General features: G+C 34.1%; 1 protein-coding gene across 6 annotated transcripts in view; it reads left to right on the top strand.

The window, feature by feature from the left end:
• Positions 1-17,005, top strand: part of CHM (CHM, Rab escort protein 1) — a 198,287-nt gene that overhangs the window by 51,685 nt on the left and 129,597 nt on the right. For all 6 annotated transcript variants that reach the window (XM_023531195.1, XM_011361161.2, XM_023531193.1 and 3 more), the window contains 2 exons: positions 7,019-7,091; positions 9,618-9,742. In XM_023531195.1, the coding sequence (XP_023386963.1) occupies positions 7,019-7,091; positions 9,618-9,742 (198 nt within the window). The remainder of the gene's footprint in view (positions 1-7,018; positions 7,092-9,617; positions 9,743-17,005) is intronic.

The following is a 17,005-nucleotide window of genomic DNA, read 5'->3' as shown; positions in this document are numbered from 1 at the left end:
TATGGCTGTTGCTGAATATTAAATACTGAATTTTAATTATGTACAATGGAGAAGAAGATTGTTATGATTTAAGTAATAAGCTTTAATTAATAAGTTTAAAGCTCAGCCTTCTCATACAGTTCAACTTTATTTTAGGTCCACCAGTAACGTATTTTCTATTAGAAGACATTAAGCAAAGTAGTACTGCTTTAGCATTAAACACTATATAAATGATGAGAAGTCTCATTACTGTTTTAACACTATTTTTTCTGTATTTTATTGGCTGGTTTAATGGAGACAGTTGTGTAACTCATTTCCTTTGTCTGGAAAAACTTAGTACTCTGATTAAGCTTTGTGAAACTTTAGGAAGATTAAAACCTTGTTTTCTATAGTTTTAAGGTAAACATTTCATACAGTGAAGAGTATTATGATTATTAGGCTTTTCTACCTTTGAAAATAAAAGTACCCATTTGTGATTTTTACTATTTTAGCTGAAAATTTTAGATCACTTTCCAATCATGAAACTTTAGAGGGCTTTAGACATTATTTTTATGGTATGTTTAAATACTGTGAATACTCATTTTCTAGTTCCACAAAGAGCTAGTTTTATGGAAGTCTTTTTTATCATATAAAATAGTGTTTCTGGCGATAGAGATAAATGTCATCCTTCATCATAAACTGCTTTTTCCTTTACTTGATGTACAGAGGCAGTTGTGACACAAAATTGGCAGAAAATGTTCTATTTCTGTTTTTTCTCATTTTTTTTTTCCTCAGTCAGGAAGTTCTTTATCCTTAAAATAAATTATATCTGTGAGATTTTAAAACAAATTCAGTAACCTAACCTTTTTATTCCCTACAGAAACATTTTAAAGACAGTGGAAATAGTATTTTGTAAATTGAATTTGAATGTCAGTTCTGAAGCTACATCTGTAAAGATAAAATTTAAGAAAATATTTAGTGGTCTTTAAGTTTTACTATTTCTATTGCTATGTCTGTTATTAGAATGTTATTGATTTTGTACAATATAAAAATATTTCAATATATTTTTTTCTTTTTTGTCATATTGATTCTGATACCTAAAGTCTTTGGCTTTCTCTTTAAAGGATATTACAAACCATATTTAGAACCCTACGAATACCAAAATAAATTTAGTCAAAACATATGTTGGTTTTATAGTGAGTTTATTAATAATTATGTTACTGTCTTTTGTCACAAAGACCACAGTAATGAAAACCATGTTTCATCTTTTACATACACAATTGAATGAGATCACCAGATGTTGATGTTAGCAGCGCATCAACAGGAAAGTTTGAAAATGGGAGCTGCATGGAAAAATACTAGAACCAATTAGCTCTGTCAAAGACCATATGACCAAGTATAGGGGAGAAAAATAGATTTTGACTACAAATTGACCTCAGGTCATTTAATAATGGAAAAAAAAACAGCAAAATGAGCCTTCTTAGAGTGTTTTTAGACATTTGATAATAGCAGAGAATACCTTGGAAATTGGCATATCATGGACAGTGTTTGAAAATGTGTTAGATTATTTTTGGGTTTCTAACATTTTATTAATGTTAATTTTCAGACAAATATTGGGAAAATTTTACTGTGAGCACCTTTATGTATCTACTGCCTAGATTCTGCCATTAACATTTTGCTGTATTTGCTTTATTACATAACTTTCAATGTATTCATTTTTCTGTCCATCTTTTCATCTTATTGTTTAATGTATTCAAAATAAATGTGTACCTTTAGTCTAGAATGCTTCAGCATGCATATCGTTAAATAGAGTTCAGTATTTATTTTTTTACGAGATAATATTACATCCAGTGAAATGCACAGATTTTGTGTACTCTTTAATAAGTTTTAGCAAATGCATACACTTGTGTAGCTGAGAACTTTATCAAGATAGAGAACATTGTCATCACTCCAGAAAGTTCCCTCATGCCCCTTCAAAGTCAAGTTCTGCCTTTACTCCTGCCCTCAAAGGCAGCCACCCTTGGGATACTTTTCACCATAGATTAATTAATTTTGTTTGTTCTAGAACTTTATGTAAATGGAATCATGCAGAATACACTCTGTGGGCAAAACATAATGCTTCTTTCACTTAGCATAATGTTTTTGAGATTCATCTATGTCGTTGCATGTATCAGTAGTTTTTTCCTTTTCATTGGGGAATAGTATCCATTCTGTGGATATACCACAGCTTATTTATCCATTCTCCTATTGATACATACTCAAATTGTTACCAGTTTGGACCTATTAATGAATAAAGATGCTTAAAAAAACTTTTACAAGCCTTTTGTGAACATTTGCTTTTCTTGTGTGTAAATACGTAGGAATGGAAAACTGAGTCATAGGATATGTATATGTTTAGTTTTGAAAGAAACTGCCCAACATTTTCCCAAACTGTACCATTTTACGCTCTCACCAAAATTTAGGAGCATTATGGCCATCTACACCAACACCTGGTATTGTCATTCTTTTTAATTTTAACTATTCTAGTGGATATGTAGCTGTATCTCATTATGCTCATTTTTAATGCTTATTTTAATATGTACTTACCTAATAACTAATGATGTTGAGCACTTTTTCATGTGTTCATTAATCAGATGTCTTCCTTTGTGAAATCTGTTTAAATCCTTTGTCCATTTTAAAAATTTGAATATTTATCTCATTAAGTTGAAAGAGTTCTTTATATATCCTGGATACTAGACCTTTGTCACATATGTTTTGCGACTATTTTAGTGTGTGCCTAACTCATTCATTTTTTATATGGTGTATTTTGTGGAGATGTTTTTCATTTTGATGAATTTCTAATTTATCAATAGTTTTTATTTCTGTGTACTATCTGAGAAACCTTTATCTACCCCAAATGTCAGATTCCTGATGTCTAGTTATTACTTATAAATTGGTGTATCCATTAAAATATTTTACTTAGATCTTGATGTTTTCACCCAGTAGTCAGAACTTCTCTCACTTATGACCTTATGGTGGCTAAAAGAAATCTAAAAATCTCAAAAAAATATATAGACAGTGGTTTCAGGGTATTTTTTTTTTTCCAACACTCAGGCTATTTTCTAGTTTGAATTTCATTGAGTGTTATTTAGAAAATGTGATGGGATGGCAGAGGTGTATTATTCTCAGGCAAGAGAGAAGAGGATATAAATTACTATGGGAAAACCACTAATTCTAACATTTTTTCTTTTTTTCCTCCCGCTTCTCTATACTACTGGCTATTGCCCACTATTCTTCCATTGTTCTCTCTCATCCAAGGGATTACACCTCCTAGGCCTCCTGACCAACATATTAACAAGGGGTGGCCATCTAGAATTGTTAGAATAGCTGAAATTCTATCTAAATATCAAAGCCCACTTGAGATTTTGGACCATGTATGAATTTTGCATTATCCCTTAGAGAACCACCAGATTATAAGCAGTAATCTAATATTAATAGATCTACTTTCACAGGTGGTCATTTTAACCTTTTTTTTTTTCCATTAGAGTATATTTATGATAATTGGTAAAATATTTGAGCCTAAAAGCTGACTATATTCTTCAGGTCCACGTCATCAGTTGAGGAGAAATGTATCAGAATTTCGAGAGGATATCCAGTAGCATTATGTTGAGTAATTCTGGATATCATATTAAAGATTTTATTTAGTTTTTGTTTAATTAAAAAAGCTTTTGGAGACCAGGCAAAATGGCATAGATGATAGAAGCTTCATTCGTCGCCTCTTGCTACCACATCAAAGTTGTGACAGAAACATGGAGCAAAACAGCAAGCAGAATCACCTGGGGTTTAGATGAACAGAAGCCCTACAACTAGAGAGAGAAATAATTAATCACCCTGCAATGATTGAAGGTAGGAGGGGGTGAACACAAGGCTTAGCGACTGAATGGGACAGAGGCTACGGCAGCTGCGAACATTCCTACTTAAGGGGCCTTGTAAGTGGCCGGACTTTCACGGGGACAGACTTGCTTGCTCTGGGCACCAGGGACTTACAGCAGTACGCTGAGTTGTCGGAGCAAGGGCCGGAGGCGAGGCTTTCTTTCGGGTAGAAGTGCTGGCGGTATCCACTGTTCCTCGGTGAGCTCTCCCCCTCCCCGCCCATGTGCAGATACAGCGCCACCATAGCTGAGACATCATCAAACTGGATAATGGGTCACTCCGACCTGAATTTTCCCTGAAACTCTGCCTTCCTCATCTCTCAGCCTTACCCAAGCCACATGCAGGTATATCCTCAGCAAGTTCTATGCCACTTGCTGAGCAGCTCCAAAACCCACACTGGTGGCAACTGCCTCAGTTTCTGGCATGGCCTCTTGAGACAACTATAAGCACAGCATCTGTGGATTGCTTGCTGAATCTTAACAAGTGGCCCTGGAGGGGCACAGGCTGGAACTAAACTTGGCCTACAGCTGAACCCCTCTCAGGACTGTGCCACTGGACACCTACTACACAAAGCTCCATTAAGAAGACCGGGAGACTTAGGAACTTTGCCTTAGTACATAGAAACAGACACAGAAAGGCAGCCAAAATGGGAAGGCAAAGAAGTAGAAACCATATGAGAGAACAGAACAGAGCTCCAGGAAAAATGGAGTCAAGCAATCTAACAGATTCAGAGTTCAAAACACTGGTTATAAAGATGCTCAATGAAATCAAAGGAAGTGTAGATGAACTCAGAACTAACAGATAAAAAAACATAAAAATGGAAATGGAAATCATAAAAGGGAACTAGTGAGAAATGAAAACATCTGAGATGAGTATATTAGAGGGCATTAATTGAGTGGATGAAGAAAAGGATCAAATCACCAATATAGATGGGGGTGGGGGGAGCCGAGGACACCCAATCAGAATGGCAAGAAGTAACCAAGATTATAATAATTTAAGGAACTTACAAGACAAAATTAAGAGCAACAACATCCGTGTCATAGGGGTACCTGAAGAGGGAGAACAAGAAGTGGTAAATATATTTGAAGAAGTAATGACGGAAAACTTCCCTAACCTAGTGAAGGGAATAGACATACAACCTCAGGAAGCTCAGTGCGTCCCTAAAAGGATGAACCCAAAGAGGCCCACACCAAGAGACATCATAACTAAAATGCTAAAGGATAAATACAAAGAATCTTGAAGGCAGCAAGAGAAAAGCAGTTACCTACAAGGGAGCACCCATGAGACTGGCAGCTGATTTCTCAAAAGAAACTATGCAGGACTGAAGGGACTGGCACAAAATATTCAACATGATGAAAACCCAGGATCTACAACCAAAAACACATTCCGCAAAGCTATCGTTTAGAGTCGAAGGACAAATAAAGAGCTTCCCAGATTTAAAAACAAACAAACAAACAAACAAAAAAAAACTAAAGGAATTCATCAACACCAAGCCAATATTACAGGAATTGTTGGAGGGTCTTTGAGAAGAAGTCTTCTATCAAAAACAGGAATAAAGAATGGTAATAACTACATATCTATCAACAAGTACCTCAAATGGAAAAGAATTAAGTGCTCCAATCAAAAGATAGAGTGGATGAATGGATAAGAAAATAAGACCCCTGCCTACAAGAGTCTCACTTTAGATTAAAAGACACACAGATTAAAAGTAAAGGGGTGGCAAAAGATATTGCCTTAATGGACCTAGTGGGTATTGTGCTGAATAAAATCAGTCAGATAAAGACAAATACCTCATGATTTCACTTACATGTGGAATCTAAAGAACAAAATAACAACAACAAAAATGAAACAGATGGGAGGGGATGTTAGTGGGGACAGTGAAAAAGAGCAAAGAGATTAAGAAGTACAAATGGAGAGTTACAAAGTGGACATGGAAATACAAAGTGTAGCATAAGGAAAATAGTCAACAATATTGTAAAATATATGTAACGGGGAAGAGAGGTACTAGATTTAGTGGGTTGACCACTTTGTGAATTATATAGATTTCTAGTCACTATACTGTACAACTGAAACTAATAAGTATGCCAACTATAATTTAAAAAAAAGAAAAAGTTACTGAATTGTACAATGTCAATATGGGCAACTAATTGTTGTATTTCAATAAAGCTGTGGGGAAAATGAATTTTTGTAGATTTTTATTTTATTAGAGAAAGATACAGAGAAGCAAAAATGAAAACGAAAATAAAACCAAGAATCTTGCTCACCCCAGAATCAGAATGAATGCTGTTGTAGGTGGGATTGAGTGTACTTTGTGGTTCTTTATACACAGAATCAATAAATGTGAAGAGTTTTGCAAGGATTGGGAAGCCCAATATGTAGTGCAGAATTAGAGAGTTCTGGTTGCCAAAATCTCCTACTTAAGAATGTTAATCAGAAGTCCAGTGTCTACAAGTTTCTGATCCTAGTTAGGAGACCTCTGGGTTCTGTAAAACAGAGCAATCTTCACAGGACTGTGAAATGAAGAGTAATTTGTTCACCCAGTTATCAGTGGGGATGTTGTTCTCTTTATACTTACCACAAAGTTTTGATTTGAAAAACTATGTCCCAGTATCTACATTGATTTTTAGCCCTGAAGGCTAAGAATAGCATAGGGCCTACCACTAGATTTAGAGTGGCCAGTTATGAGTGTGTGTGTGTGTACATATACACATACTTTTTTTTTTTTTCCTGCTGTGGGAGATGGGTTTGGTGGTAGTGGTGGCAGTGGATATTTAAATGCTTATAGAAAACTGAGCAGTTTTTCCAGTGGCTTTCTTTGAGATCTACCAAGTATTCACAGTCATTTTTGTTAACCCAGGAGTAAGATTTTTTCATGTCATCTGCTCAGTGCCCATATCCAACTGTTAATAATCCAGAGAGATTTAATTCTTTATACAATGAAAAGTTACCTTTAGCTACTGAGAGGTCCACTTCTATTTATTTCAGTTTACTATTTTCTCTAGTCTCAACATACCAATTATGTGTGCTTTTGAACTCAAGTAGCAATATTGAAAATGAAATGAGTTGAAAGATCAGGGTAGTTTGTTGATGAAGATTGGTGACTAGATTTTTATACCCTTTTCTTTACTCTTATTTTTTATTGTTACAGGAGAAACTACTATGGAGGAAACTGGGCCAGTTTTAGCTTTTCGGGACTACTGTCCTGGCTAAAGGAATACCAGGTAAAGTTCTTATGTGACTTTTTAATTTGCAAAGTTGTATTTTGTGTCACATAATAATCTTGCATTGAAGAAAACCCTAAGCTTCATCTGTAATATAGGATTGATATCTTATTTATTTATTTGTTTAACAAAAATTATGCAGTCACCATTTCAGCTAATATTTTTCCAATGCCTTCAAAATATAGATGACTTTTTAAATATAGACATATTAATTGAAGAATAAATTATATATACTTGATACCATTTTGTAATTATTCTGTATGCCCAAATAAAAGGCAAGATTTTTCCCCAAAATAATCTGTCAGAAAATATATTTCATTTCTTATAAAATCTCCCATATTGCTAGTTGCTCTTTTAGTTAGTGTATTTTGGGGGCGGGGGGGAACACTATTTAGGGACGATATATTCATTTGAAATGATCTGTCATTCGTGATTTTGCATAATTATAGAGGACACTTGACAGAATCAGTAAAAAGAAAAAAGAAAGAAATTAAATATAAGTTTAGTAATTTTTTTCTATAGGTAAGATCTTACTACTACAACTGTTGTATATCGTTGTAAAGAAGTTTTTAGAGCTCATTTAAAGAATAGTATAGGGAGTTGGTTATGTCACGGAGTGTACCAGTTTTTATGGGACAGATTTTTTTTTAAAAACTTCTAATTTTATATAAATGGTACATGTAGCTTGAAATGAAATTCCTACTGAAAGAATCATACCATGTAACAAGGGAATCAGAAACTGCTATATCTCAAAAGAGTTTAGAAAGGAGGATAATATACTCTAGAAAATTATATTCAGTTAGCTAAAATAATAAAACTAAGATTTATTAAGCACTTACCAGTTGCTAAGCACCACACTAAACATACTGATTAATGGTGTACATGACTCAAAAATTGCTGTTAGTGATGACAAAGACATCGATGTTGAAGATGCATTGAAGATTTACTTTGAATAATATTGTAGCACAGAAATGAGAGTGTGGAGAAACAAACAATATTTGAAAATAGCATTTCATGTAATAATTCAAGCTATGTATAAATCAAGGAATTAAATGCCATAAGTAGACATTTAAATGTTTTATCTATATGCCTTAAATATTCATATATTTATGTTGATCAAAAACCTGTTTTTGAACCTTATCTTTGGGAAGTATTTATAGAGTCACCTGATATTAAGGCATATTTAGTACTTCCATGAGAAAATTTAGTCAAGATTCTCAGAACAACAACAAAAATACCCTAGTTGTCTGAATGGAAAACTTTTGGTGAGTGAAGGGATTTTTAAAAAATAAATTTTGGTGATGTGTTAGATTTATTAATATGAAAATAAAAATATTTTTGTAGACATTTATTTTAGTGCTTGTTTTACTTCAGCATCTTGACTCTGTCACCATATCCTTTTCCTCTTCACTCTCTGTCACTGGTCCACAGTTCTTTTTTCAGACCAGTAACTATATGCATTCAAAAGTTTTGTACTTCACCTCCTCTTTTACTTATGTTGGGATGTTTGGTACTATCTAATAATTACACTTGATAATAAGAGATGTCTGCCACTACTTTTCTTCAGTTTATAACAAATTCAGGACAGCAAAACTTTTAAAAGTGATTATTGCCCTACTTTATGAAATCTGTAAGTTTAGAAATTTTCTGAGGTAAATTTATTTAAAACAAAGGAAATTATAGTTATATTTCACTACTAGTTCTGTAGGTATGTATAACACATTAAATTTTTTTCTCTGCGAGATAGGTGTCAAATAGATTAAAAATTGAAACAGGTTAAAAATCGATCCTTGACATTTGGAAAAGGTGTATCTTGACATCTTCAGAAAGCTCCTGTATTTAAATTTTGTTGTATCATATAATTTTCTCCATAAAATCTAAATAGGAATTATTGAAGAATTTAAAGGATCACTTTTGCTACTTAGAGTTTAGATATTTTATTATGCTTTCTTGTTTTTATTATCTTTCTGAATATAAAATATCCAGAGGTCGATTATTGTAAAGTCCTTAGTCATAGTGGGCTGAGTACTTTTCAAAATACTTTTACATTTGATATGGCTAGTGATCGACCTTAAAAGATCTGAAATTAAGTAGAACGAAGTAATTTTGAGCCTGCTGTTTTGACAACAAAATGTAAAGACTTTATTATTAACAAGTAATATATAGAACAGGTATACTGATTCTCAGGAGATGGAGGGTTAGTTGTCCTGGTTTTTAAGCAATGTCAAAACGGCCATGTCCAAATGACTACATCAAAATATCACAGATCCTGATAGAAATCTGTCAACCAGAGCTAGCTTTTGATAGGGTAGGATATTTTGATAGTACATAAAAATATACATTGTTTTCCTCTTCCTTCCTTTGAAGTTGGCACACTATACTGGAGTTGCTTCACGGACTCTGAAGTGATATCCTTCTTTGAGTTTTGATGGGCTGAAAGGAAAAGGGTGAATTTATTAGAAAGGTATAAGTTTTCTCGAAAAAATAGATTGCACAATTAACATTTCTCTTCTCTGTTTTGTTTAGGAAAACGGTGATATCGTGAATGAAAGCCCAGCATGGCAAGAACAAATTCTTGAAAATGAAGAAGCCATTGCTCTTAGCAGGAAGGACAAAACTATTCAACATGTGGAAGTGTTTTGTTATGCCAGGTATGAAAAATATTTATTTAGGATAAACTAAGTTAATGACTTCTTATTCATACTTCTTCAGAAGAGAATAAGAATTAGGATTTATATGGCATTGGTGGCTACACTTCTAATTGATATACTAGTTTCCCTTTTAAAAAAAGTAACTTTCAATTTTCTCTATTTAGGTAATAATAAAATAATAATATCTTACATTAAAGACTTATATTTTACCAAGCTCTTTTAAATTCAGTCTTATTTTGATCCTTACTACAGTCCTATGCTAGGGTAGAACAGATATTTGCATTCTTTTTTAACAGAATCTTCAGTAGAACTCAAAAAATTAACTTGCTAAAGGTCACATTATTTGATAAATTTCAAGGCCACACCTAAGCTAGATAGTGGTGGAGCCCAAGATTAAAACTCAGGGTTTTTTAATCATAGTCCAGTGTCTTTCTTTAACTCTTCTTAGGTAATATTCAAAGTAGCAAAATGGAAAATACCACTGTTCTTAGATAATCATGGTAGCATAATGGAAAATTATAATTTTGAATTAAAAAATCAAATCGAGCAGTCATAACATTTGTGGACATACATTTTTGTAAATCAAGAGAGAACAGTGGGAAGTAAGACTATTTTAAGTGTCTCCTGACTGAAAGAATTCATTGTTTTAAAACTTTGAAATTATTTTTTCAAATGACGTAATCAGTAGACAGTGGAAACAATCACACAGTTCAGTGAATCATTCAAATAATTATAGAGATGAGTTTAGAACATCAGACTGTCAGACTTTAATAGTAATTAAAACTTAAAATCCAAGACACTAGAGATTCTTCAGGATATGCTCTGTGATTTTACATATATCCTTATGGCACAGTGATAAGTGTGACCTGAGCCTACAAAAAGTTTGGGAACCTGTGAATTATTTCTTAACTTATGTTCATATCTTTCAAGTAACTGGCATTTTCTCCCATAAATACACAGTTAATTTTCTATGATTTTCTGCAAAAGGATAGCCTTTGAAATGTCAGATATAGATTATAATTTACGTAATGCTAAATGACATTCTGTTTGAACAGGTAGACTTCTCTGATATTGTTTAGAGCTAGTGTAGACAGATTTCTAACATAAGGTGATCGCAACTGAAAAATCATATGCTTTAGTCAAACCAAGAATAAATATTTGGTAACTTCCATGTGTCCATGAATACTACTTGACTAGAATATAGTGGCAGTCACACCGTGGCCCTTTAAGAGGTACTTTTTGATGTTTCAAGGCCTTTGAGTTCTCTACTTTTTATGATAATTGGAGTTTATAGTTTCTAATAACTCAAACTGACACACTTTGAATGCAGAGGAAATGATCTCATTTGCAGTTTCTGATCTCTTCAGTTTCATTTTTCGAACTTCTCAAAGTGATAAAAGATTGGTAGTGGAAGGTTCGTTTTAAACCAAAGAAGTAGAACTCTGCTATATGTTCCTCTCATTGCCCATTAGAACATGGAACAAGAGGTGAACTGAAATAATGTCTTTATGTTTTCATTTACTTAGAATAGGTAGCTGGTTATTCACGTCATAGAAGGCAGGAAGAGCCCTGAGAGCATCCAGTGGAGGAATGTAAAGAAAGTCCACTTGTCTACAACAAGTAAAAAGTGCTACAAATATGGGTAAAAAGGAATAATAGTACCTCACTTAGCCCCAGCCAGACTGTGTCATCCTTAACCTTTTGGATCATGGCACAAAGTTGGAATTATGTGGAAGGCACTAGGGCTGAAATAGCTGTCACAAGGATTAACTTAATATGAGAGAACATCACTCAGGACCCACTGACTTAAATCAAAAGCCTTGTTTAATACATATTTCTGACAACCTTATTTTCTGTTCTTTTTGGGTTTTTTTGTTTTTTTTTTTTTTTAATTTTATACTGTAGTAGTTTAAAGCCGCAAATTGGAAAGGGATCTGCTTAGAGGCAAACACTGAGAACCACATTGAGAACCGCACCAAGACCTGGGTTATAGTCCTGCCTTTACTATTTGACTTGCTGTGTGGTACTGAGCAAGAGATGTTTCCTCTCTGGTCTCTGTTAACATTAGGGGTTTAGATTAGTTGATCTCAGAAGTCCCTTGGGCTGCTGCTGCTATTTTAGATGCCAGTTAAGAGATTGACAGGAGAGAAATTGACAATATTAGCAAGCTGAGAGCAGTCTTTTGGCCATTTAGTGTAGGTGAATGGCTTTTATACCAGAGGATCTCTCAAGGACATCATTGTATTATAGCACGGTATAACAATTGATAGTCATAATTACGTCCTGGTATCTGCAGGCAAAAGTTATGTTCTGTATTCTCTACTTGAAAAGGTAGGGGAATTTGAAATATATTTTTATTTTTTAGTTCCTTATTGTAAATAATGAAAAATATGATACAGGTTCCTTAATTATTTTTGTTGCTACAGTTGCTTTTTTACATGTTATTGATGTTAATGTTACATTTTGTGGAGACTGGTGTGTGTGTGTGAGTGTGTGTTTAGTTCTATACAATTTTAACACGTATGGGTTCATGTATCCATTACCGCAGTCAATTTACAGAATAAAACAGTTCCATCACCACAAGGATCCCTCCTGTTGCCATTTTGTAACCACTCCTCACCTCCTTCCTACCTTCCCTCTAATCCCTTACTCTTGGCAACCACTGATCTGCTTTCCAGCTCTATAATTTTGCCATTTTGAAGATGTTATGTAATTGGAACTGTACAACATTTAACCTTTTGCCATTGACTTTGTTTTCACTCAGCATATTTACCTAGAGATTAATCCAGGTTGTTGCATGCTTCAACAGTTTGTCCCTTTTTTATTGCTGAGTAGTATTCCATGGTCTGGATTGTACCGCAGTTTGTTTAATCATTCACCCATTGAAGAACATCTGGGCTGTTTTCAGTTTTGTCTGTTATAAATAAAGCTGCTGTACACAGTCGTTGATAGGACTTTGTTTGAACATAAATTTTTATTTCTCTGGGAAAAACACCCAAGTATACAATTGCTGTGTCATATGGTAGTTGCAAGTTTAATATTAAAAGAAAATGACACACTTTTCCTGAGGAGCTGTACCATTTTCCATTCTCCACAGAAACATTTGAGTGATTCAGTTTATCCACATCTTCATCAGCATTTGATGTCACTTTTTTTATTTCAGCCATTTTGATAAGTGTGTAGTGATCTCAGTTTCATTTGCAATTCCCTGATGGCTGATTTTGAACATCTTTTTATGAGCTTATTGGCCACCCATATATCCTTTTGGTGAAATGTCTGTTCATGTATTTTGCTCATCTTTTAATTAGATTGATTTTTTTTCCTGTGGAGTTTGAGAGTTCTTTATATATTCTAAAAATGTGTCCTTTGTCAGATATGTGGTTTGCAAATATTTCCCCCTCAAAGGTAGCTTGTCTTTCATCCTCTTTAAACAGGATATTTTGCAGAGAAGACATTTTAAATATTGATGAGGTCCAGTTTATCAATTTTTTCTTTGCAAATTATGCTTTTGGTATCAAATCTAAGAACACTTTACCTAGCTGCAGGTCCAGAAGATTTTCTCCCTTAAAAAAAAATAAATTATAGTTTTATGTTTTACATTTAAGTCCATGATCCACTTTAAATTAATTTTTGTGTAAGATGTGAGGTTTAGGTTAATGTTTATTTTTATTTTTTTAACCTGAGGACAGCCAATTGCTTCAGCACCATTTATTAAAAAGGCTATTCTACATTGAATTGTTTTTGCATCTTTGTCAAAAATCAGTTGGCTGCACTTCGATGGTTCTATTTCTAGATTCTCTGTTTCATTGCATTGATCTATATAGGTGCTCCTCAACTTATGATGGGGTTACATCACGATAAATGCATCATAAGTTGAAAATATTCTAAGTTGAAAATGCATTTAATATACTTAACCTACTGCGCATCATAGCCTCCCTTAAATGTGCTCAGGACACAATATCCAAAGATTGCTGGCAACACATTATACTGTAGATTAGAGGTCCCCAACCCCCGGGCCACGGACTGGTATCAGGCCATGGCCTGTTAGGACCCAGGCCACACAGCCATTGGTGAGCAGCTGACGAGAGAGTGAAGCTTCATCTGTATTTGCAGCCACTCCCCAGCGCTAGCATCACTACCTCAGCTCTACCTCAGATGATGCAGCAGTAGATTCCCATAGGAGCACTGGTCCCTGGTGCCAAAAAGGTTGCAGGCCTTGACGTAGAGTATTGGTTGTCTGCCCCTGTGACTGAGGAGCTGATTGGAGGCTGACTGGGAGCTTCAGCTCACTGCTGCTGCCCAGCATCTTGAAAGAGTATCATATTGCATATTGCTAGCTTGGGAAAAGATCAAAATTCAAAATTAGAAATATGGTTTCTACTAAATGCTTACTTATTGCTTTCACACCATTGTAACATTGAAAAAATCATAAGTCGAATCATCATAAGTCAGAGACCATCTGTATTTCTTTTCTCACATCAATACTACACTGTCATGATTATTGCAGCTATACAGTAGGACTTAATATCAGGTAGAATGATTCCTCCAAATGTATACTTCTTTGTCAAGATTGTTTTAGCTAATCTAGAATTTGTGCCTTTCCACATAAATGTTTTAATAAGCTTGTCTATATCTAAAAAGTGTTGCTGGAATTTTGATAGAATTGCATTAAAGCTATAGATCACCTTGGAGAGAACTAACATCTTTATTTTTTTGATTCTTTCAATCCATCAACTAGATATATCTCTTCATTATATGGAAGGTCATCTTTGATGGTTTTTTGTACAGAATTGTATAATTTTCATGTACATGTTTTATTTAATTGTATAGCTAAGTTTAATTTTATTTGGAACAGTTGCAGTTGTAAGCGGTATTGTCTCTTTATTTTTCTTTATTTTATTATTTTTTTTTTATGGTGACATTGGTTAACAAAATCCAATAAGTTTCAGCTGTACATTTTAACACTAAGGCATATATATATTTACACTGTATGTTCACCTCTCATAGTTAGATTTCTTTCTATTACCACATATTTGACCCCCCCTTACACCATCTATCTCCCCCCATCTCCCCTTCTCCCTCTCCTCTGGTAACCACTAGTCTATTGTCCATGTCCATGAGTCTCTGTTTGTTTGTTCTGTTCATTTGTTGCTTTTAGGTTTATATCCCACGTATAAATAATATCATGATTTTCAACTTTTTCTGTCTGGCTTATTTTGCTTACTTTGATTATCGCTAAGTCCATCCATGTTGTCGCAAATGGCAGTATTTCATCTCTTCTTATGGCTAATATTCCATTGTATATATGTACCGCAGCTTCTTTAGCCAATCATCTGTCATAGGACACTACAGTTGCATCCATGTCTTGGCCATTCTGAATAATGCTGCTAGGAACATCGATGTGCAACTATCTATTTAGATATGGGTTTTCAAGTCTTTTAGGTAAATACCAAATAGAGGGATTGGTGGATCATATGGTTGATCAATTCTTAGTTTTTTGAGGAACTCCATACTGTTTTCCATACTGGCTGTACGAATTTGCAGTCCCACCAGCAGTGTATGAGGATTCTTTTTTCTCCACATCATCTCCAACATTTGTTATTACTTCTCTTGTTGATTATAGGTATTCTAAGAGGTGTGAGATGGTATCTCATTGTGGTTTTGATTTGCACATCCCTAATAGATAGTACTGTTAAGCATATTTTCATATACTTATTGGCCATTTGTTAGTCCTCTAGAGAGAAGTGTCTGCTCAGGTCTTCTGCCATTTTTTTGATTGGATAGTTTGTTTTTTTGTTATTATTGAGTTGTATGAGATCTTTGTATATTTTGGATATTAGGCCCTTATCGGAGGCATTGCTTGCAAATATATTTTCCCATTTGGATGGTTGTGTCTTTACCTTGTTAATGGTTTCTTTTGTTGTGCAGGAGCTTTTTAGTTAGATGTAGTCCCATTCATTTATTTTTGCTTTTACTTCCCTTGCTTTGAAGTCAAATTCATAAATTCCTCTTTAAATCCAAGGTCCTTGAGTTTCGTTCCTATGATTTCTACACTGCATTTTATTTTTTCGGGTCTTAGATTCAGGTCCTTAATCCATTTTGAGTTAATTTTGGTGTGTGGTGATAGACAACAGTCTAGTTTCATTCTTTTGCAGGTGGCTTTCCAATTTTCCCAGCACCATTTATTGAAGAGGCTTTTCTTTCTTCACTGTATGTTTTTGGCTTTTTTTGTCAAAATTATTTGTCCATATAAATATGGGTTTACTACTGGACTCTTGATTCTGTTCCACTGATCCGTGTGTCTGTTTTTCTGCCAATACCATGCTGTTTTGGTTATTGTTGCTTTGTAGTATAATTTGAAGTTGGGCAGAGTGATGCTTCCAGCCTCATTTTTTTTTCTCAGGATGGCTTTGGCAATTCAGGGTATTTTGTGCTTCCATACAAATCTGATGTTTTTCGTTCTATTTCGTTAAAAAATGCCGATGGGATTTTGTTGAGGAATGCATTAAATTTGTATAATGCTTTAGGTAAGAAGGTCATTTTAACTACGTTGATTCTTCCAATGCAAGAACATGGAACATGTTTCCATTTCTTTGTATATTCTCCAATTTCTTTTAATAGGGTCTTACAGTTTTCATTATATAGGTCCTTCACATGTTTCATTAGATTTAGTCTTAGGCATTTTATTCTTTTTGTTGCAGTTGCAAAAGGAATTATTTTTTCCACTTCTTTATCTGACACTTCATTATTATAGTGTAGGAGCACTATGGATTTTTAAACATTGACTTTGTGTCCAGAAACTTTACTGTATATGTTTTCCTTTTTTTTTTTTAGTAGTGTTCTTGTGGAATCTTTAGGGTTTTCTATATAGAGAATTATGTCATCCTCAAATAGTGACAGTCTGACTTCTTTGTTTTGTATTTGGATGCCTTTACATACCTCTCTTTCGTGACTGTGCTCGCTAGGACGTCCAATGTTATATTGAATAACAGTGGCGATATTGGACAGCCTTGTCTTGTTTCTGATCTTAGAGGGAAGGAGTTTAGTTTTTCACCATTAAGTATAATGTTGGCTGAGGGTTTGTCATACATGGCCTTTATTATGTTAAGGTATTTTTCTTCTATACTGATTTTTGTTAAGTGTTTCGATCATAAATGGATGCTGTATCCTGTCAGAGGCTTTTTCTGCATCTGTTGATATGACCATATGATTCTTATTTTTTTAAGTTTTTTATGTGGCGTATCACATTAATTGATTTGCATA

This window comes from Pteropus vampyrus, unplaced genomic scaffold (assembly GCF_000151845.1).
Source record: "Pteropus vampyrus isolate Shadow unplaced genomic scaffold, Pvam_2.0 Scaffold63, whole genome shotgun sequence".
In the NCBI taxonomy this organism is placed as follows: Eukaryota; Metazoa; Chordata; class Mammalia; order Chiroptera; family Pteropodidae; genus Pteropus; species Pteropus vampyrus.
Note: the sequence above shows the minus strand (reverse complement) of the source record. Positions and strands in the feature narration are given on the sequence as shown.